Raw genomic sequence first — 23,572 nt, 5'->3', positions numbered from 1 at the left:
TCAGGGATCGATTTAGTACTTACCTGTTAACACTGTTGCTCTTTCAGTAACAACTCTTAGTTACATATAAGAACATTTTAATGCAATCCCACACATTTTTTGTGTGTAAAAAACGTATACTTTCACTGCAGAGAGCAGTTCTAAATAGCTTATCTCTGTCTCATCGGCAAAGGCGGAAGACACTGTCTGCCTCTGTTTTGATTCTGCTCCATCCCTCTTCACCCACCCTCTGCTGAACAGACACATTGTCTTGGCAAAAGATCATTTCAGCAGAAAAGCAAGGGAACAGAGTGAAGACACAGGCAGAGAGATTCTTTCTGGCAATGATTAAATTTGCCGATTAGCCAGACATAAGCAAGCTTGTATTGCTCTCTGCAGTGAAAGTTTATTTTGTTATAAACAGAGAATGCATGGGATTGCCAGTGTTATTTTATGTAACTATGATTTTAGTCCTACTTTTAGGCTGGTTTTACACCAGGACGTTGCGTTTTAGGGGACGTTATGGTCGCATAACGTGCCCCTAACGCAACGCCTGGTGCTCTCTGCTGTGGACGTCAGAGTGAGACGCGTTGTGCAGCTCACTCTGGCGTCCGTGATGCCGTGATGCGTACTCTTGGACGCATGCGGCATCACGTGGTCCCGCCCGGCCAATCGCCGCACAGAGCAGCCGCTCCAGGAAGTAAACACTGCACCTCACTGAGTGCAGTGAATATTAATTAGCCATGTGCCTGGCCGCTCTCCACTTCTCCCCAACGTTACTGAGCATGTGCAAGCAGTCTAACAAAGTACTGCATGCAATACGTTGTCTTATGGCGCAGCGTTACTAAGTAACGCAACGTGGGCACTGTGAACAGCCCATTTATTTTTCAGTGCTGTGCGTTGGGCTGCATTACAGGCTGCTCTAACGTGCGCCTGTAACGTCCCACTGTGAAACCAGCCTAAAGGACATCTGAAGTGAAAGAAATAGAGAGGCTGCCACATTTATTTCCTTTTAAACCATGCAAATTACCTGGCTGTCTTGCTTGTCATCTGCTTCTAGTAGCCATAAACAAGCATGAAGCTAAGATCTTTGACTTAAGTTTAACTGCATTTGTCGCCTGCTTGTTTCAGGTGTGTGATTCACACACTACTGATGCATGAAAGATCAGCAGGACAGCCAGGCAACTGGTATTGTTTAAAAGTAGTTATACAGTTTATGGCACAGTTAATATCCTTCACACTTCAGTACCTCGCTACTGGTGCATGAATGTCACTTCTGGTTCATAGCACCATATCTAAATGGTGCATGTTCTGCTCCTTGTTGTTGCTCAAATAATCACTACATATACCGCCACTATACTGTGAACGAGAATCTATCTATCTACGGGTAGCTATCAAGAGGATTAATGCAGTCGCCACTCTCAAATTTACATACAGGCTGCAATCACATAATTACAGTGGTGATGTGTGCTGGTGGAGATCCAACCAAATATTTTATACCTTTGTTAAAATGAAAAAAAAAATGAAAAAAATGACTAAAATAAATAAAATAACATTTATAAGTAAAGACCAATAATTTATATATTATATTGACCAATAATGAATTCAATATCAGTAATATTATTTGTTATTTTTTTTTTATCCTATTATTATTAATAGCTAGCTGTTTTTTTAAATAAGGTTTATGATGCGTCAAAATGAAAAAAATCATGCATTTTTTCCTCAAAATGTTACATTTTCTGGTGCATTATTTATTTTAAGTTAAAAAGATTTTTAAAGAAGTACCAAAAGAAAGGCCCACTTGTCCTTTAAAAAATAAAATTATACCAAAATGTTACTTTAGGTACCGGTAAACTTAATTTGGGCAATGATCGGAGAAAGTGTCACACCAGAAAAAGGAAAAAGAAAAAAGACCTGAGCTCATATGCAATTAACTTTTTCACCTGAGTTATCTCCTAGGAGATCATTTTTCATCTTGTATTTAAAACAACTTTTCAGCATTTCAAAATTAGAAAAGTACCAAAAATGTGTTGAAAAATTACTATCAAAATTATTTTGAGTATTTGTTTGCTTGCTGGTGATTTAAAATGCATTTTATTTACAAGTTGTGAAAATATCACCTAGGAGAAAACTCAGGTGAAAAGGTGGATTGCATATGGGCCCAGGTATTGAGTATTGAGAGGTGCTTGTTCTGGCGACAAAGTTAATAATAAAATTAAAATTAGTGTTTGCATTTTAAAAGGTTAGTGTATCACTGCAAATATTTATTTTGCAGTTCCAAAAGCTCATCAGAATAAAATATTCTATCTAATATATCTAATCTTCTATTAAACACAATAGGAGAAATGGTTTCCAAACACACAGAAAAGGCTTCCTGTCAGCAGCTTCCTGGAGGATTTTGAAGGCTGAGTCTAGTCAGCTAGAAATGTCTATTAACAAGAATAGATAGTGTGTGCTGTGAACAGTGAGCAGTGTGTCACAGATTCTGGAACTACAGGAAATGCTTTATGCAGTATTATAGCAAACCTACACTCCCATTATCATTATACACCCTGTTTTGTTTGCTATCTACAGAGCAATATTTTTATATAATGTATGCATTCTTTGAACATATACTAAGGTACTTAGGCTACATTCACACTATTTGACATGTATGTGTTTGCAGGGGCGTAGCAATAGGGGTTGCAGAGGTTGCGACGGTATCGGGGCCCTTGGGCTAGAGGGGCCCTGAAGGGCCCTTCCTCAACTGCAGTATTTTCTCTCTATTGGTCCTGTGCTCATAATAATCACTTCTATAGATACTTTGGATAGTAGTAATCATTAACAAAGTATTCCTCATCACCTTCTTGCACCTCTGAAACAGTTAGTTGCCATTGGCAGGTTTTGGTGCGCCATATCAATTGTTATGTATAGAGTGCTTGGGGGGCCCCATGTAAAACTTGCATCGGGGCCCACAGCTACTTAGCTACGTCACTGTGTGTTTGCATACTAGGCTTCCAATCCATACCATATGCATATGTATGAATTACATGTACATCTGTGACTGGATAACATACATTAGGTACAAAATGCACGTTGTGCACAAAGCCCAGCAGGAGGCTGCATGTTTTGTTTTTTTAACCACAAGTTAAACTGCATCAGATGTGAACAAGCCCACTGATTGGTTCTGTGTTGTGTTTTTGGGCTCGACGTACAGAAGCAAAAAGTCCCATTGCCCCACATGGAGACTCTCGGCATTGCTAACCTTGTTACTAACAAGCCAAATCCAGGCACAAATGTTTTCCTTTTCTTGTTTAGATAACTAAAGGAAGAACTTTTTTATGATTTAAATTATGGCCCTCATAACATATATCATGCCACCAATGAAACACAGTTGGGCAGGCACATCTGCCAGATAACAAAATTAGGTAGGCATGTGCCCCAAATAACAAAATTAGGCAGCATATCCCCAAATAAGGGGTGGAAATGAGATGCTAATAACTCTTAAGTTTATGCAAATATTGTGCAAATGTATGAAATCTGGAAAAGGACCAGTCAAATGCAGCAGCTGCAGTATTCGCTGGATGCAATTCCAAGCTGCATACATCTGCACAAAATAGAACCTAAAGGATTGCCATGGATTACAGTGCAAAGTCCCTGTGCCAGATAATGACATGAGTCTGTATGACTCATGTTAGAATTGGCTTTATGATACTTATTGTTACTGTTTGTGTTGTAATGTTAGTTTGTTAATGACACTCCAGCAGGGTTGTAACAAGGGGTGGAGGGGGGGGGGGGCTACAACTGCATGGGGAGCCCAGAGGTGTGGGAGGGCCAACTACTAAGCTTCCCTTTCTCTGATACTCAAGATCAGTTGTTTTTGTGGCTACACACGTTAGGTGTGTGAAGATCCTGATGATCACATTTTATGAGCCTTGCTAGGTGAGCCCCCAGTCTGTGAGAGTCACCAAGAAGAGGTAAAGGAAGGGTTGTGAACATTAAGGGCCTGTTTCTACTACACGCAGATTGGATGCAGAATGGATGCAGAAAAACTGACTCCAATGAATGTCTATGCTCCTGTTTCCATGAAACGCGATTTTTCTGATGCAGATTTTCCCATAGGCATTGATTGGAGTCAGTTTTTCTGCATCCAATCTGCGTGTAGTGGAAACAGGCCCTAAGAGACCCCATCAAAGTGTTGCTGGGGGGGGGGGGGGGGGCTGCATACCCCTGCACTCTAGTATATGTAGAGTTGCAGGTTTATGCTAATCTAAGTAAGGTCTCTTGTGTGCTTCATGGTATATCTGTGTTTAGTATACACTCACCTAACCCTTCTCTAATTCTAGGAGACATCTGAAGATAAATCTTTTCCAAACAGAAGGGACAGGCTTATAGAAAATTGCTTAACATTCACATCTGGTAAAGGAAAGACTTCAAAACTGGATGGCATCCCTGGTAAGCCATGACCTAAACCAACCCATAAAAGGAACGTTTGTAGCCCAGGTATGAACAAGAACAAAATGATGTTTGCAAGTACTTCCCGACTGCTCAAACAATTCATTCTCCAACTATCCTTAGGGAAGAAATCATGTACTAGACCTGACTTCTTGGCAGATAATTGCTACTGTTTACGCTCAAAGTAACACAACATCAAGGTTGTTGTCCGACTCCCTCTTCAGCAAGCATAACATTAACTGACCATACACATTCATGGAAAGATCATTAATGGTAGATCTTATGTGCTATCTGATGTTTGGGGGTAATTCTAGTTAAATAGCCCATCATTGGATCATCTTTTTCAACATGTTTATGTGAAAAGATGAATTGGGGTCCCGATTACAGTTGTTTATAGTAGTTCATTATTATGTAGTTCATTGGTCATCATGGCAATGGTTATAGAGGCACATATTTCACCCAGCATTGATTTCAAGAAATTAAATAAACTTTTTTTTTGTATGTTCAATGCAGATAGAATCAGTTCTTCTTCCTCATATTCAGAGTCTGAAGAAAGTGAAATAGCTCACAACTCCCCAACAGTATTGCTGGAGATCAGTAGCTCTTCATCAAGCAGTGAGTAAAGATAGTACTCTGTTACATTGTTACATCTTTTTACCTAATGAGTCCTGCCTGACCTACATCTTTGACCTGGTCAGCAGATACACACCAGGCCACCCACTTTTCTCCTCTAATAACCTCCTCCTAACCACCACACGCATCTTGCAATCCCATGCTCTACTACTGGACTTTACAAGAGCTGCCTCCTTCCTCTGGAACTCTCTCCCACTGGCCATCAGGCTTGCCCCCTCCTTCAACACCTTCAAAGCAGCCCTCAAAACTCATCTCTTCAAGAAAGCCTACTCCACCTTATCCTGTCTCTGCTGGGAACCTCTGGATGCAAAATAGAAGCATTTGCCCACTGCTGAAGGTCACTTGGCTTTTTGGTAAGAAGTGGTGGGGGGCTAGCATCCACCAGGCCCCTGGTCTCTCTCCAGGCCCTAGGCAACTACCTAGGCTTGCCTTGTGAATGATCCGGCTCTGTTGTGCACTCTACCCACACAGTAATGTGAACTTGTATTGTTGGGACGACTACTTCAGTGTATGATCCGGCATTGTGTATCTTAGTGCTTATTACCTGTATTGTGTTGTCTGTCTTTCCATTCTGTATTGATGGCTTATTCAGTTGTCTTGTGCACTGGAAAATCATTTCCCTTCCTTTCCTGTATGTCACTGTTCAGCTTATCATAGAAAAAGAGCCTCTCTTCATTCTCTCTCCAAAGTCTCGCAAATCACCCTATTGAGCACAGCCATGTTCAGACACAACATGTCTCGGTTCTATGCCACCAGGTAATGCGCGGACACACCTGTTGCTATAAACACTGCATTTGGCTGCATTTTAATTGCACCTGAATGGCACTTGTGGGCAGCAGGCGGGATACTTACCTGCCTGACAAGTGCACAATTCAGCCTCCCATCTAAAAGAGATCTTAAGGCCTATACCCACTACATGATTTTTCTGATGACCAGAGATTTTTCTGCCGACCAAAGATTTGTTGAGCGATGAGCAATTGTTTCCGCGATCTCATGACGTGGATACAGGCACGTGAATACGCGAACGACATTTGGCAATGGCGGGTCGGATCCCCAACGACACTGCACAAAGTACACCGATCACAGAAGTCCGTGTGGTTGATGCACTAAAGCTCAGTAAAGCTGCTGTACCAGTGTATGCTGATTAGTGATGAGCGATTGAAGTTTAGGTTGATTTGGTATCAAGCAAGATTCTCATGAAATCGTCAGTCAAGTTTGCCATTCGGCCCCGCTAGGTGAGAACAAGGATTTACGAGGATTTCACTTCAATTTTCTTTTGTTTCACTTTGATTTAAGATGGTTTTGTCTAATTTAATGTGTCAGTTCTGAGAAATGTATTTGGAAGATTTTCACAGACCAAATGGAAGTTTAGCAAAAATCTTGAAAACTTGCAATTTTGCTCATTTCTACTGCTGGTTGCCACACCTTACTGTTTTGATTCACAATGAAAATGTAGGAATTATTTCACATGTGAGACAGTGTGATAAAATCTCACAGCTAGATAGCTGTTGTCTTAGTTACCACAAAACAGAAGCTTTCCAACATGACATGATCATGATCAGCTCAGAGAGAAGACAGTATTGCCTAGTAACCACTTCAGGACCACTCCCCCCCCACCCCCCCCCCCCCCCTAAAGACCAGGCCATTTTGTGTGAAATAGGCCACTGCAGCTTTAACCACCTATGCCTGGGGTGCAGGAACTGGTATGCCTCTGGTGGGAAAACGCTTCCCTATGTTTTGTCTTTCATTTAATCAGTAAACACAAAAAAAGAGACAAATCTGTGCTGAACAAATGTTGTATAGCATATTAACTGCTTGCCTGTGCATTCTCAGGTAACCCATGCTTCAAGTACATCTTAAAGGATAACTATCGTGAATTATTGTAAAGATTAAAATACACACATATAAATGTACAGAGTAAATTGCTTTAAAAATTACTTTATTCCTATGTTGCTGCCACTTACAATAGGTAGTTAAAAATGGTGGTGTCAGGGTTTGGACTACTACATCTCCTCATAGTTGATTCTCAGGTGCTTTTTTATTTACAAAAACATTTACTGAACTGCAGTTGCTAAGTCCAGCTGTCAAAATAATAAGCAAACAGGTTGGGAAGCTGGCTGACATCTTTGTATAGATCCTTTCCAGGGAGTGCTTTTGTATTGAATGAAAGTAATACTGAGAATCTCCTATGATGCCATAGACTAATCCAACATCTGTCAGATGTCAACTTTTACTAGCTACTGTAAATGATAGCAACATAGGAAAAAAAGTTATTTATAGTGCATTTTACTCTGCAAGAAATGTACTTTTTATATGTATGTACTTTAAAGGTCAACTGAAGAGAGATGGATATGGAGGCTGCCATATTTATTATCTTTTAAACAATACCAGTTGCCTGGCAGTCCTGCTGATCTATTTGGCTGCAGTAGTGTCTGAATAACATCAGAAACAAGCATGCAGCTAATCTTGTCAGATCTGATACTAAAGTCTGAAACACCTGATCTGCTGCATGCGTGTTCAGGATCTATGTCTAAAAGTAGAGAGGCCGATGATCAGCAGGACAGCCAGGCAACTGGTATTGCTTACAAGGAAATAAATATGGCAGCCTTCATATCCCTCTCACTTCAGTTGTCCTATGTCCTTTAAGTTTTAAAATTTTTTGTGATATCAGTCATGTAGTCGTAAATAAGACAAGCAGCTGAAAAGCTTTAAAGTCTGAAATTCCAGAACTGAAGCGGGGGCGGGGTCAGAGCATTTGTGAGTGGCTGCGTGTGCACAGGATGCTTGCGGGGGACCGTTAGAAGCCACGGGTAAGTTCAACTCATTTTCCCCCAACCCCCCTACATACTCAACAACAAGAAAGGATATTCCGCTGCACCATGGGTAGGGTATAAAAAGTCTTCAGTTTATTAACACATCCTCCCAAGGGCCGCCCCATTGTTGCGGGGATAGGCTCCTTGGGAGAACGCCTGGGTCAATGGGTGGACGGGTGCCTTCAGCCACTCGTCCGCCGTTTGCCTGGGTTTCTTCGTGATACTACACACTTACTTAACAGCCTTGATTCTTTAAAGTGGTCTAATAGCTATACATGGGTCACAATGGACGTGACCGCACTCTATTCCTCCATCCCTCATGACCTTGCTCTTAAGGCACTGGATTTCCACATCCAGAAATATGGCTCTTTTTCTGCAGCCACTAGGGACCTCCTCATTTCTGCGGTAGATCATCTGTTGTCCCATAATTATTTTATGTTTGATGGGGTCTTCTATCTCCAAAGATGCGGAGCATCGATGGGAGCCAAATTCTCCCCATCCCTGGCAAATTTGTTCATGGGATGGTGGGAGGAGCTCCGCATCTTTGGGGCGAAGAACCCTTTTTCTGATTTCATTTTTTGGTATGGGAGGTATATAGATGATCTGCTGCTGATATGGGGGGGTCCCTCAGATGTCCTGCCTGACTTCTTGTTATATTGCAATGATAACGGTTTGAATTTGTCCTTTACTATGTCTCATAGCCCCTCTCCTGTCAGGCAGGATTGTCACTAAGACCTATAGGAAGGCATGTGCCGGCAATTCCCTTCTGCTGGCCTCTAGCTGCCATCCGAGCCATACTTTGAGAGCAATTCCTTATGGGGAAATGGTTAGAGTGGCTCGCAACTGCTCTGATCCCAATCTTTTGGAGCGGGAGTTGGATGTGGTGGAGGAGAGACTTCGGGAACGGGGATACACTACGCGCTCCATACGTGGTGCACGACAACGTGTGCTATGTAGGGATCGTCGGGACCTTTTGGAGGTTGGTTCTGGAAGCGGGACTAGGCAAAAAAGAAATTTAACTTTCACAACTCCTTACAGTTTGGAGTATAACAAGATTATTAATATAATAAAAAAATATTTGCCAGTCCTGCACTCAGATCCCAAACTCTGTAGGATTCTAAGTGGTGGCGTTGCTTTTTCAGCACGCCGAGCCCCTACATTGGGGACCCGTCTTTCCCCCAGTCTTTTCTCCAGCTCTCCCAGACCCGTTCCGACTTGGTTGACTTGTGTGGGTTCCTACAAATGCGGGTATGGTACCTGCAGATATTGTTGGGTCCACAATCAGACGCGGGAGATCTTTTCGATTGCTAAAGATACAAAATTTGATATAAAACAGTATGTCAACTGTAATTGCAGTAATGTTGTATATCTCATTTCCTGTGCTTCTTGTGGGGTCCAATACGTGGGATGCACCACTCGCCCTCTAAGACAGCGTATTGCAGAACACTATAATGGCCCAGCTAGATGTCTTGGAAATGAGGCCTACATCACCCAGGTTTCCAGTGTAGCTAAACACTTTTTAAGGGAGCATCAGGTTGACATGAGTAGCTTCACCTTCCAAGGGATCGAAAGAGTGACACACTCTGCTAGGGGAGGTGACTTACGTAGACGTTTATTGCAACAGGAGGCTCTGTGGATCTGGAGATTGGGCACGCGCATACCTACAGGCTTGAATTCAAAATTGGATGTCAGCTTGACTTATGACATCAGAAGTTGAACTGTTGTGTGTGTGGGGCCTGCCTCTCTCTGTTCCATATATTCTCCCTTACATCCTTCCTTCTAGCAATTGGTGTATCTTCACTTACCTTATTTTTGCATTTATGTATTGCCACTCCATCTTATCGCTGCGGTATCTGTAATATTTATATTCCTTATGTAACCAGTTTGTGTATTTATCTTGATACTGTATTATAACATCTTTGGGTTTCTTATTCATTTTCTATTGTTGGCCCTTTGGCCTTTTTTATATTTATACGTATATGTCACTTTAAGAGCCATAGCCACACCCTGTGTGGGCCGGCTTTTTTTGACTATTTGAACTTGGGATGTTTCTGTGTATGTTGGCTATGATTAAGGAGCCAGTGAGAGCTCCGATATGCGTGAGCCATATGTGTATCTACTGATGTGTTAATAAACTGAAGACTTTTTATACCCTACCCATGGTGCAGCGGAATATCCTTTCTTGTTGTTCAAGCTGAGACCTGTGATTCCTTCTCCCCTGGGTCATGCACCGGTGGTGCCAGCGTTTCCACTCCTTGTTTTTTTCCCCCTACAGTATCCCTTTAAGTGCTCGTTCACATCATATGTGCTTCCGTGCGCATTTCGGCAGCGTGTATGCGACATGCAAGAATGGCAGGAGTGCATAAACAGCACTTCTGCCGTTCAGATTGTGTGCGCTGTGCTGCGCAGCTGTGCAATGCGCTATCGCACTGCTACATGCATTTCTTGGCCCACTGTAGTGAATGGGATCAGCATTGCAGCGCACATAAGCCCAAATGTTGCGTGATCGGGCGCATTGCATCCTGATCGCACAGCCAGTCTGTGTCAATGAGGTGAATGAGCCCTTAGACAACTGCTGGGAGTATAGTTCAGTGGCAATTAGACACAGCAAATACTGTGATAATGCTACACCACTGAACAAAGTTTGAGAAACTCAGAAAAAAGGGGAGATACTGCTACACACACGTATATACTTAGCTGGGAGCATGGGAATCAAGGTGCTAGAAGTCCAATTGTTGCAGTAAAGGAATCCCGCTACACCAGAAGTAGGGTGAAAAATTAAAAAAACTCTTTATTCTTAATCCAACATCAGTATAAAAAAGCTCACGCGTATCGGAGCATAGAATGGCTCCTTAACTATTTCACATTCCTGGACGTGAAACTCACGTCCAGGAAGCCATGTGCGCTCCTGCGCGTCCACGCGGCCGATCGCGCGCGTGCACGCGCGCGATCGGCCGGCGGTTTGTTAGCCAGTGAATCAGTGAATCGGGCAACGGTGCCCGATCACTGATTCCTCTCCCCCGCAGAAAAAGCGACAGCTTCCCTCGGAAGCTACGCTTTTTCTGCTTCCTATGTCGCTCTAAGCGTACGTGGTACGCTTAGAGTGACGTCACTGTAAACAACTCATGGCCATCTTGTGGCCAAAAAGTAAACTACATCTAAATGTTAAATAAAAATAAAAATACACATATATTTACAAAAAAAATACAATTTCAATCCCACCCTCCCAAAAATACCCACATAAAATGTTTAATTAAAAAAAAAAAAAACATTACAATTAAAAAAAAAAAAAAAACACAAATATTTACCTAAGGGTCTAAACTTTTTAAATATCTATGTAAAGATGAAATATTTCTTTTTTTTTTTTATTATAAGCTTGTAAATAGTGATGAATGCAAAACGGAAAAAATGCACTTTTATTTCCAAATAAAATATTGTCGCCATACATTGTGATAGGGACATAATTTAAATGGTGTAATAAACGGGACAAATGGGCATATACAATACGTGGGTTTTAATTATGGAGGCATGTATTATTTTAAAACTATAATTGCCGAAAAGTGAGAAATAATGATTTGTTTCCGTTTTCTTCTTATTCTTCCTTTTAAAATGCATTTACAGTAAAGTGGCTCTTAGTAAAATGTACCCCCCAAAGAAAGCCTAATTGGTGGCGGAAAAAACAAGATATAGATCAGTTCATTGTGATAAGTAGTAATAAAGTTATAGGCTAATGAATGGGAGGTGAACATTGTTCGGATGCATGAAGCGAAAAACGACTGAATGCGAACTGGTTAATCATAGCTTGCAGAAACATGTGTTACACAGATTAAATAGTGTAAGGCCACTCCCGGGGGGGGGGGGGGTGTGCACATTGGCCTTAAAGTTGTATACATAGTTATAAAAGTGGTATAAACCATTAAACATGTATATAAAATCACTGAATAATCAATTGGTAGAACAATTAAAAACACAGAAACAGCATGGCATCAGTTAACAGATTACCTATGTGTCATTATGAAATAGAGAACAAGCAGCATACATAAGTCTCAGTAAATTCATTGTAATAAGGAAGCTGGTATAAGCCTATGTGCTAGATGTAAGCAAGAAAGGGAGAAAGGAGGGGAAAAAGATACAGCACAACGTGGGAAAGGAAGAGCAACCCCGCCAAAGCACAGACTACTTATCATAGAAGGTATTGAGGTCAAGTTTTGAATTGAGCCCCATGGGGACACGGGTCCCCAGTTTCCATATCCAGAAGGCGGGGTTCCTCTTCCTTTCCCCCCTTGTGCTGTATCTTTTTCCCCTCCTTTCTCCCTTTCTTGCTTACATCTAGCACATAGGTTTATACCAGCTTCCTTATTACAATGAATTTACTGAGACTTATGTATGCTGCTTGTTCTCTATTTCATAATGACACATAGGTAATCTGTTAACTGATGCCATGCTGTTTCTGTGTTTTTAATTGTTCTACCAATTGATTATTCAGTGATTTTTTTTATACATGTTTAATGGTTTATACCACTTTTATAACTATGTATACAACTTTAAGGCCAATGTGTACACCCCCCCTGGGAGTGGCCTTACACTATTTAATCTGTGTAACACACGTTTCTGCAAGCTATGATTAAGGAGCCATTCTATGCTCCGATACGCGTGAGCTTTTTTATACTGATGTTGGATCAAGAATAAAGAGTTTTTTTAATTTTTCACCCTACTTCTGGTGTAGCGGGATTCCTTTACTGCAACAAAGTTTGAGAAACATTCACACTTGGCTGTTTTGGGCACATTTTCCTACATGCAAATTCAAATTACAGCTTACAATCAATGTAAGTCAATGAGCCTGTTCACATCTAAATGCGGTTTTCACGTACAGGGAAAATACGCAGAACCTGCTGCATAATATTGCACACCACATGGACTTTCACTTTAAAATCAATGATGTACTGTGGCAAAATGAGAGTGTTTTATAGTAGCGGACATATTGGGTGTGGAAAAATGGGTGTTCTCCCACCTTTAATAACGCCATCACTGTGTTCCCTCCGGATGTAAATCGTGTTTTCCATGCCCGACTGGTGGGGGATGTGTGAGATTCAACAATGCGAAGCCTTGAACCTGCTGTCATCATTCTGCTGTCTTCTGCAGTCCCTACACATATTTCTTGCTTTCCTAATGAATATAAGTTGTGCAAACACATCCTTATTTTATGGCTGCTGGAACTGAAGACACTGAACCTAAACAGGTACCACTTTGTTTATGTCTGATATAACGTATTCAGAATCAGCAATAATGTGTCCAGCAATGCACAGTGTGTGCATGAAGGACTGTGAGCTGCCTATACTCTACTCAGGTTTAATCTGTCAGTTGTTTGCCCCCACCATGTAATTACGTAATATATTCAGATGCCTGCATTTCAATGATCTGTAATATACGTGGCAGCTTATGTAATCCTCTCCACTGTTAGCCTTAATACATCACAACAATAATCATAATAGGCAACGCTATGTAGGTTGTAAGGAGGTATTCTGAAAGCCAGTAGGCAGGTCAGATTATCAGTGAGCATGTCATTTAAAACAAGGATTATGAATATGTAGTGTAAAAGCAGAAGCATCAGTAATTGTTGGAATGGAAGAAACAGGCCTAATAAGGTGCTTCCACATTTATAGGCATTCATTTACATTATCTTGTAAAAGAAAGGAAAAACACAATTGAGAGCCCCAATAGTGTATTATTGATGATAAAGGAATGCCAAGGTAGCAGCAAATAGAAATATACTCACAAGTATGGGTTGCCGTGTTCAGGCAATCACTTAAAGCACTTATCGGGATATTAGGCCTGTCCTCACTCAGGCTAAAAAGTCTCTCTCTGTAGACGGAAAGAAGGGGTGTTCACCCATCCACCAGGTGGATAACAATAATTGCAATGGAAACAGAGGTGCCAGCAGAGTAAGAACTGATCATAGGTAAAAACAGATAAAAGTTGGGGGGCAAAGGTGGACTTACCTCCCCAAAACCAAACGCAACCACTATGTATGGTTTAAACAAGATTTAATTCGTACTCCAGAACAAATGCAACGCTTTTGCGGGTCTCTTCCTCAGGCAATAATAAAGATAGGAGTGATAATTATCCTGCCTAAATTATTATATACCCTGGAGCATGTGCATGTACTAGTTCATAAAAAGTTTTTTGCTGAGCTAACTCCTTAATAACCTCATTTGTATGGGGTAAGGGTAGAGCCAGGGTCCGTCTCCAATCCCTACAAGCACTTAAACAATCTGCAGGACTGGCACTCCCGAACTTCTATTTTTACTACTTAGTAGGTCAGCTCCGTTATTTAAATACTTGGATATATGAGCATCTTGAACGTCCCATCTCTGAACAATTTTTAGCTAAATACGTTAAGGGTGATAATTTGTTGGCATTTTTGGAGGCCCCTAAAACTCAACTAGTGGGTCGTGGTACATCAATTCATAGATTAGCGGTTAGGATTTGGAACTAATCCAAACGTATTCACGGTATAGATGGCTTGCTTGGTGATACTCCTTTATGGTTTAACACTAAATTTCCCCATTTAGCCTCTTTTCATGGTGTCCTGTAGTGGCAGCAGGTTGGCGTCACTTGCAAGTAGTTGACCAAGGTATCTTTAGATCATTTGATCAATTTAAAACCACATATAACCTACCCAACTCCTTTTTCTATAAATACCTACAACTGCGTCATTGCTGGTATTCTCAATTTGGTAGTACCGCTAATACCTTCTCAGAATTCCCTGTAATAGGTATACTCCGTACACAAGGGATCGGAGGACTTATCTCTATGCTATATACTTCCCTTATTACAGCAAAGGCAGATAAAGATACTGACCTTCTTAGGTCTAGGTGGGATTATTTCCTTACTGATATGGACGATGAAGAATGTGAGGACATTCTAGAATCACATGTATATGCCTCTATATCTGCAAATGGTAAATTAATCCAGTTTTACCTCATTAGACAAGCATATCTTACTCCTTTAACCTCCTTGCCGGTTATCCCGAGCTCAGCTCGGGGTAACCTGCCGCGGAGGATTCCTCAGGCCCTGCTGGGCCGATTTGCATAATTTTTTTTTTATACACGCAGCTAGCACTTTGCTAGCTGCGTGTCACTTACGATCGCCGCCGCTCCGCGCCGATTCGCCGCTACCCGCCGCATCAGAGGGTGCCCTCCCCCCCCCGAGACCCGTGCGCTGCCTGGCCAATCAGTGCCAGGCAGCGCTGAGGGGTGGGTCGGGACTCCCTCTGACGTCACGACGTCGATGACATCATCGCGCCCGTCGCCATGGCGACGAGGGAAGCCCTCATGGAAATCCCGTTCAGAACGGGATTTCCGGATGGGCATATGCGCCGGCGGCGATCGGCGCATACGGGGGGACGCCGCAGGGAGGGGGGAAGCATGTAGCTAGCGCTAGGCTGGCTACATGCTAAAAAAAAAAAAAAAAAAAAAAAAACACCCTCCCTGCCGTGCGCAGTAAATATTTAGAATGGCAGGGAGGTTAAGATTATCTAAAATTAAGCCTAATTACTCTCCGGCTTGCCCGAAGTGTATATCTCCATCGGCTGATTTTTGGCATATGCTGTGGGAATGTCCCTCGATTAAATTCTACTGGCAGCAAGTCATACAGCTACTTGCTGAAGTCATAGGGAAGCAGATAACTCTTTGCCCTAAGACTTGCCTATTTGGTGTCCTACCACAGCATCAATACACTAAATATGAATGCACCATGCTCTGTGAATCTCTTCTATATGCCCGAAGAGCCATCACAACTTGTTGGATATCATCACAAGTTCCTTCTATTACTGAGTGGGTAATTCAAGTCAACAAAATTTTGCCTTATATTAAGTTAGTTTACCAGCATAGGAACTGTCCCGGTAAATATGTTCAAGTGTGTGGTAAATGGACCTTGTCACCACTTATGGTTACCATTGTAATGATATTTGATTATATTGCAGTTGCTATAGATATGTAGTTCATTTATGATCTCTGCCTTTAAACAGTGTCAGCCTAAGTTATATATAAGTTATATGTCATGTTGACATATTTTGTTATCTTATGTTTATTACTACTTTGGCAAATGTACTAATGATCCTTAGTTATTCTGATACACTATTTCTCTCCTGTAATTACAATTAGCTTGGCTATCTTTGTACCTACAGTATTGATATTTTTGATATGTACATTTTGCTATTTTTTTCAATAAAAACCTGTTTAAAAAAAGACAGGAGTAACTCAGAAGCTGTGTAGCCAAGTACAGAGGCGCTGTACTTGGCTACACAATTTCTGAGTTTCTCCTATCTTTATTATTGCCTGAGGAAGCGGGCTAGAGACCCGCGAAACGCGTTGCATTTGTTCTGGAGTACGAATTAAATCTTGTTTAAACCATAAATAGTGGTTGCGTTTGGTTTTGGGGAGGTAAGTCCACCCTTGCCCCCCAACTTTTATCTGTTTTTACCTATGATAAATTTTTACTCTGCTGGCGCCTTTGTTTCCATTGCAATTTACATTATCTTGTTGTATGCTTGCCTTTTATGTACAGTGTGTAGTATGTCTGTTAAATTGTATTGCATTAACTTCTTGAATATGCTGAGTATAATCTGCCTTCTTAACCTTTAGCAGCCAAATAAAGTTAAACTTTATTTTGCTGCAGGGCAGAATTTTTCCTGCCGCTGAGGAAGTGTGCTTTCCCCAGCCTGGCAGGCCTGGCAGGGCATGTGGAAGCAGGGTAGAGTGGCAGCAGGGAACTTTAATACGTACCTGTCCGGTTGGTTGGATCACTTCTTCTTCCTCCACCGCGGTGGCGATGTACTCCCCACATGCCTTCTCAGTTCCAATCACATGATATGACAGGTCAGCATTACAGCGCCACCTGGTGATGGAAGAAGGCTGATGGAAGAGTCTCTTCCATCTCTTTCAATACCCCTCTTTCACCACCGGGTGGCTCTGTAACACTAACACGGTCTCCTGGATCCCGATCACGTCATATGATCAGGACCCAGAAAACCTGCTGGAAGTTCAGAGCCGCCAGTGGAAGAAAAGAAGAAGCCGTCCTGAACAGGTAAATATAACTGCTTACTACCACGCACTTGTTTGACTGCACTAGGCAGCCAAACAATATATGCTGACAGAGGCTCACACTGCACCAGCAGCTTTCAAACTTTCAAAACAGAAGGTGTTTGCGATCATTTAGCTTTAGAGCACGCCTGAACTGAGAGGGATATTGAGGCTGACATATTTATTCCCTTTAAAACAAAACATATTGCCTGGCTTTAGTCTAAAGACCACACGAGAGGCGCCCCAAGTGCGGTCTATTGACTACCACGGCACTTTACTTGGCCTGAGGGGGTGGGCGTGGACCCGCGAAACGCGTTGCCTGTGCTAAATATTCTATCAAATTTCCTTACCTAAAGTGTTTTTGTCGTCTATGAGGTAAGCCACCTCAATCCTTTTCATTTTATTGATTTTAAAGTATTTTATACTGTATATACATTGGGCGGCCTCTTCACCTTCTACTGTACCTTACTCCCCCGTCCTCCCTGGAGGGGGGCCTTGCGCACCAGCTTAACCACTTGAGGACCTAGGGCTTTCTACCCCTTAAGGACCGGCCACTTTTTTTCCATTCAGACCACTGCAGCTTTCACGGTTTATTGCTCGCTCATACAACCTACCACCTAAATGAATTTTGGCTCCTTTTCTTGTCACTAATACAGCTTTCTTTTGGGGCTATTTGATTGCTCCTGCGATTTTTACTTTTTATTATATTCATCAAAAAAGACATGAATTTTGGCAAAAAAATGATTTTTTTAACTTTCTGTGCTGACATTTTTCAAATAAAGTAAAATTTCTGTATACATGCAGCGCGAAAAATGTGGACAAACATGTTTTTGATTAAAAAAAACCCATTCAGTGTATATTTATTGGTTTGGGTAAAAGTTATAGCGTTTACAAACTATGGTGCAAAAAGTGAATTTTCCCATTTTCAAGCATCTCTGACTTTTCTGACCCCCTGTCATGTTTCATGAGGGGCTAGAATTCCAGGATAGTATAAATACCCCCCAAATGACCCCATTTTGGAAAGAAGACATCCCAAAGTATTCACTGAGAGGCATAGTGAGTTCATAGAAGATATTATTTTTTGTCACAAGTAAGCGGAAAATGACACTTTGTGAGAAAAAAAAAAAAAAAGTTTCCATTTCTTCTAACTTGCGACAAAAAAAAATGAAATCTGCCACGGACTCACCATGCCCCTCTCTGAATACCTTGAAGGGTCTACTTTCCAAAATGGGATCATTTGTGGGGTGTGTTTACTGTCCTGACATTTTGGGGGGTGCTAAATTGTAAGCACCCCTGTAAAGCCTAAAGGTGCTCATTGGACTTTGGACCCCTTAGCGCAGTTAGGCTGCAAAAAAGTGCCACACATGTGGTATTGCCATACTCAGGAGAAGTAGTATAATGTGTTTTGGGGTGTATTTTTACACATACCCATGCTGGGTGGGAGAAATATCTCTGTAAATGACAATTTGTTAATTTTTTTTACACACAATTGTCCATTTACAGAGATATTTCTCCCACTCAGCATGGGTATGTGTAAAAATACACCACAAAACACATTATACTACTTCTCCTGAGTACGGCGATACCACATGTGTGGCACTTTTTTGCACCCTAACTGCGCTAAAGGGCCCAAAGTCCAATGAGTACCTTTAAGATTTCACAGGTCATTTTGAGAAATTTCGTTTCAAGACTACTCCTCACGGTTTAGGGCCCCTAAAATGCCAGGGCAGTATAGGAAGCCCACAAATGACCCCATTTTAGAAAGAAGACACCCCAAGGTATTCCGTTAGTAGTATGGCGAGTTCATAGAAGATTTTATTTTTTGTCACAAGTTAGCGGAAAATGACACTTTGTGAAAAAACACAATTAAAATCAATTTCCGCTAACTTTTGACAAAAAATAAAAACTTCTATGAACTCACCATACTCCTAACGGAATACCTTGGGGTGTCTTCTTTCTAAAATGGGGTCATTTGTGGGGTTCCTATACTGCCCTGGCATTTTAGGGGCCCTAAACCGTGAGGAGTAGTCTTGAAACGAAATTTCTCAAAATGACCTGTGAAATCCTAAAGGTACTCATTGGACTTTGGGCCCTTTAGCGCAGTTAGGGTGGAAAAAAGTGCCACACATGTGGTATCGCCATACTCGGGAGAATCAGTACAATGTGTTTTGAGGTGTATTTTTACACATACCCATGCTGGGTGGGAGAAATACCTCTGTAAATGGACAATTGTGTGTAAAAAAATCAAAAGATTGTCATTTACAGAGGTATTTCTCCCACCCAGCATGGGTATGTGTAAAAATACACCTCAAAACACATTGTACTACTTCTCCCGAGTACGGCGATACCACATGTGTGGCACTTTTTTGCACCCTAACTGCACTAAGGGGCATAAAGTCCAATGAGTACCTTTAGGATTTCACAGGTCATTTTTGTTTCAAGACTACTCCTCACGGTTTAGGGCCCCTAAAATGCCAGGGCAGTATAGGAACCCCACTAATGACCCCATTTTAGAAAGAAGACACCCCAAGGTATTCCGTTAGGAGTATGGTGAGTTCATAGAAGTTTTTATTTTTTTGTCACAAGTTAGCGGAAATTGATTTTAATAGTTTTTTTTCACAAAGTGTCATTTTCCGCTAACTTGTGACAAAAAATAAAATCTTCTATGAACTCACCATACTCCGTACGGAATACCTTTGGGTGTCTTCTTTCTAGAATGGGGTCATTTGTGGGGTTCCTATACTGCCCTGGCATTTTAGGGGCCCTAAACCGTGAGGAGTAGTCTTGAAACCAAATGTCGCAAAATGACCTGTGAAATCCTAAAGGTACTCATTGGACTTTGGGCCCCTTAGCGTACTTAGGGTGTAAAAAAGTGCCACACATGTGGTACCGCTGTACTCAGGAGAAGTAGTATAATGCGTTTTGGGGTGTATTTTTACACATACCCATGCTAAGTGGGAGAAATATCTCTGTAAATGACAATTGTTTGATTTTTTTTTACACACAATTGTCCATTTACATAGAAATTTCTCCCACCCAGCATGGGTATGTGTAAAAATACACCCCAAAACACATTATACTACTTTTCCTGAGTACGGCGGTACCACATGTGTGACACTTTTTTGCAGCCTAGGTGCGCTAAGGGGCCCAACGTCCTATTCACAGGTCATTTTGAAGCATTTGTTTTCTAGACTACTCCTCGCGGTTTAGGGCCCCTAAAATGCCAGGGCAGTATAGGAACCCCACAAGTGACCCCATTTTAGAAAGAAGACACCCCAAGGTATTCCGTTAGGTGTATGGCAAGTTCATAGAAGATTTTATTTTTTGTCACAAGTTAGTGAAAAATGACACTTTGTGAAAAAAAACCAATAAAAATTATTTTCCGCTAACTTTTGCCAAAAAATAAAATCTTCTATGAACTCGTCATACACCTAACATAATACCTTGGGGTGTCTTTTTTTTCTAAAATGGGGTCACTTGTGGGGTTCCTATACCGCCCTGGCATTTTACAGGCCCAAAACCGTGAGTAGTCTGGAAACCAAATGTCTCAAAATGACTGTTCAGGGGTATAAGCATCTGCAAATTTTGATGACAGGTGGTCTATGAGGGGGTGAATTTTGTGGAACCGGTCATAAGCAGGGTGGCCTTTTAGATGACAGGTTGTATTGGGCCTGATCTGATGGATAGGAGTGCTAGGGGGGTGACAGGAGGTGATTGATGGGTGTCTCAGGGGGTGGTTAGAGGGGAAAATAGATGCAATCAATGCACTGGGGAGGTGATCGGAAGGGGGTCTGAGGGTTTGGCCGAGTGATCAGGAGCCCACACGGGGCAAATTGGGGCCTGATCTGATGGGTAGGTGTGCTAGGGGGTGACAGGAGGTGATTGATGGGTGTCTCAAGGTGTGATTAGAGGGGAGAATAGATGCAAGCAATGCACTGGCGAGGTGATCAGGGCTGGGGTCTGAGGGCATTCTGAGGGTGTGGGCGGGTGATTGAGTGCCCTAGGGGCAGATAGGGGTCTAATCTGATAGGTAGCAGTGACAGGGGGTGATTGATGGGTAATTAGTGGGTGTTTAGGGTAGAGAATAGATGGAAACACTGCGCTTGGGTGGTGATCTGTTGTCGGATCTGCGGGCGATCTATTGGTGTGGGTGGGTGATCAGTTTGCCCACAAGGGGCAGGTTAGGGGCTGATTGATGGGTGTCAGTGACAGCGGGTGATTGATGGGTGTCAGTGACAGGGGGTGATTGATTGGTGATTGATAGGTGATTGACAGGTAATCAGTGGGTTATTACAGGGGAGAACAGATGTAAATATTGCACTGGCGAATTGATAAGGGGGGGTCTGAGGGCAATCTGAGATTGTAGGCGGGCGATTGGGTGCCCGCAAGGGGCAGATTAGGGTCTGATCTGATGGGTAACAGTGACAGGTGGTGATAGGGGGTGATTGATGGGTGATTGATGGGTAATTAGTGGGTGTTTAGAGGAGAGAATAGATGGAAACACTGCGCTTGGGTGGTGATCTGATGTCGGATCTGCGGGCGATCTATTGGTGTGGGTGGGTGATCAGTTTGCCCGCAAGGGGCAGGTTAGGGGCTGATTGTTGGGTGGCAGTGACAGGGGGTGATTGATGGGTGATAGGTGATTGGCAGGTGATTGACAGGTGATCAGTGGGTTATTACAGGGAAGGACAGATGTAATTAATGCACTGGCGAATTGATAAGGGGGGGGTCAGAGGGCAATCTGAGCGTGTGGGCGGGTGATTGGGTGCCCGCAAGGGGCAGATTAGGGTCTGATCTGATAGGTAAAAGTGACAGGTGGTGATAGGGGGTGATTGATGGGTGATTGATGGGTAATTAGTGGGTGTTTAGAGAAGATAACAGATGTAAACGATACATTTGGGAGGTAATCTGACGGCGGGTTTGCGGGCGATCTAATGGTGTGGGTGGGTGATCAGATTGCCCGCAAGGGGCAGGTTAGGGGCTGATTGATGGGTGGCAGTGACAGGGGGTGATTGATGGGTGATAGGTGATTGGCAGGTGATTGACAGGTGATCAGTGGGTTATTACAGGGAAGAACAGATGTAATTAATGCACTGGCGAATTGATAAGGGGGGGTCTGAGGGCAATCTGAGCGTGTAGGCAGGTGATTGGGTGCCCGCAAGGGGCAGATTAGGGTCTGATCTGATAGGTAACAGTGACAGGTGGTGATAGGGGGTGATTGATGGGTGATTGATGGGTAATTAGTGGGTGTTTAGAGGAGAGAATAGATGTAAACAATGGATTTGGGAGGTGATCTGATGTCGGATCTGTGGGCGATCTATTGGTGTGGGGGGGTGATCAGATTGCCCGCAAGGGGCAGGTTAGGGGCTGATTGATGGGTGGCAGTGACAGGGGGTGATTGACGGGTGATTGACGGGTGATTGACAGGTGATTGACAGGTGATTGACAGGTGATCAGGGGGATAGATGCATACAGTAAACAGGGGGGGGGGGGTGGTCTGGGGGGGGGGGGGTCTGGGGAGAATCTGAGGGGTGGGGGGTGATCAGGAGGGGGCAGGGAGCAGGGGGGGGGATAAAAAAAAAATAGCGTTGACAGATAGTGACAGGGAGTGATTGATGGGTGATTAGGGGGGTGATTGGGTGCAAACAGGGGTCTGGGGGGTGGGCAGGGGGGGGTCTGATGGGTGCTGTGGGCGATCTGGGGCAGGGGAGGGAGAAATCAGTGTGCTTGGGTGCAGACTAGGGTGGCTGCAGCCTGCCCTGGTGGTCCCTCGGACACTGGGACCACCAGGGCAGGAGGCAGCCTGTATAATACACTTTGTAAACATTACAAAGTGTATTATACACTTTGTATGCGGCGATCGCGGGGTTAACATCCCGCCGGCGCTTCCGTATAGCCGGCGGGATGTTGCGGCGAGCGAGCGGCGACAGGCGCCGGCGGAGGATCGCGTCACGGATGACGCGATCGCTCCGCCCATGCCCTTAAATGGACCGCCGCCTCTGTGGGTGAGGCCGTCCTGCAGGGCTCCACTTCCCCGCCGCCCCTGTGTAGTGGGCGGTCGGGAAGTGGTTAAGGAGCGCAGGCTTTTTACGAAGAGAGCGACTGAGTCCAGGATCCCTGGGTAACCTGAGTGGAGTCGGGTTTTAAAATACTCCACGTGCTTGAAGTGGTCGGTTGCCCCCTTGCAACCCACCTTTGTGAGTACCTTTCTACAGAAATATTTTCCTATAACTCAATACTCGTGACATACTGCACCATATGGGCTCCCGTTTGTCTTTGTTTTTTTTTTTCCAGTATTATACATAAGCCGATAAGGTGTTTCTGACTGCAGTCTGACTGGATTGGCCACATGCTTGTTTCAGGTGTGTTTTTCAAACACTACCACAGCCAAAAAGTTCATCAGGACTAATAGGCAACTGGTATTATTTATAAGGGAAGTGAGCAACTGTGGTTTCCTATGATCATCCGAAATGATTGCACGTATTTTCTGGGCATATCTGCCGACATGATTGCACGTATTTTCTGGGCATATCTGCCGACATGATGTGTATTTTCTTGAGAAAACCTGCACAATTATGTGAATTTTCTGGGGAAAGGGTCACCAAAATTTGGGCCCACTGTCTTTGCGTT

General features: G+C 43.0%; 1 protein-coding gene across 12 annotated transcripts in view; it reads left to right on the top strand.

Moving 5' to 3' along the window:
• LOC137522035 (uncharacterized) overlaps window positions 1-23,572 on the top strand; it is a 206,247-nt gene that overhangs the window by 130,460 nt on the left and 52,215 nt on the right. For 11 of the 12 annotated variants that reach the window (XR_011022253.1, XR_011022254.1, XM_068242078.1 and 8 more), the window contains 2 exons: window positions 4,305-4,413; window positions 4,927-5,028. Coding sequence is in view for 10 of the 12 variants with exons in the window: in XM_068242078.1 (XP_068098179.1) it covers window positions 4,305-4,413; window positions 4,927-5,028 (211 nt within the window). In the remaining 2 variants the exon portion in view is untranslated. The remainder of the gene's footprint in view (window positions 1-4,304; window positions 4,414-4,926; window positions 5,029-23,572) is intronic. The other variant, XM_068242098.1, reaches the window with a different exon arrangement.

Source organism: Hyperolius riggenbachi, chromosome 1, assembly GCF_040937935.1.
Source record: "Hyperolius riggenbachi isolate aHypRig1 chromosome 1, aHypRig1.pri, whole genome shotgun sequence".
In the NCBI taxonomy this organism is placed as follows: domain Eukaryota; kingdom Metazoa; phylum Chordata; class Amphibia; order Anura; family Hyperoliidae; genus Hyperolius; species Hyperolius riggenbachi.
Note: the sequence above shows the minus strand (reverse complement) of the source record. Positions and strands in the feature narration are given on the sequence as shown.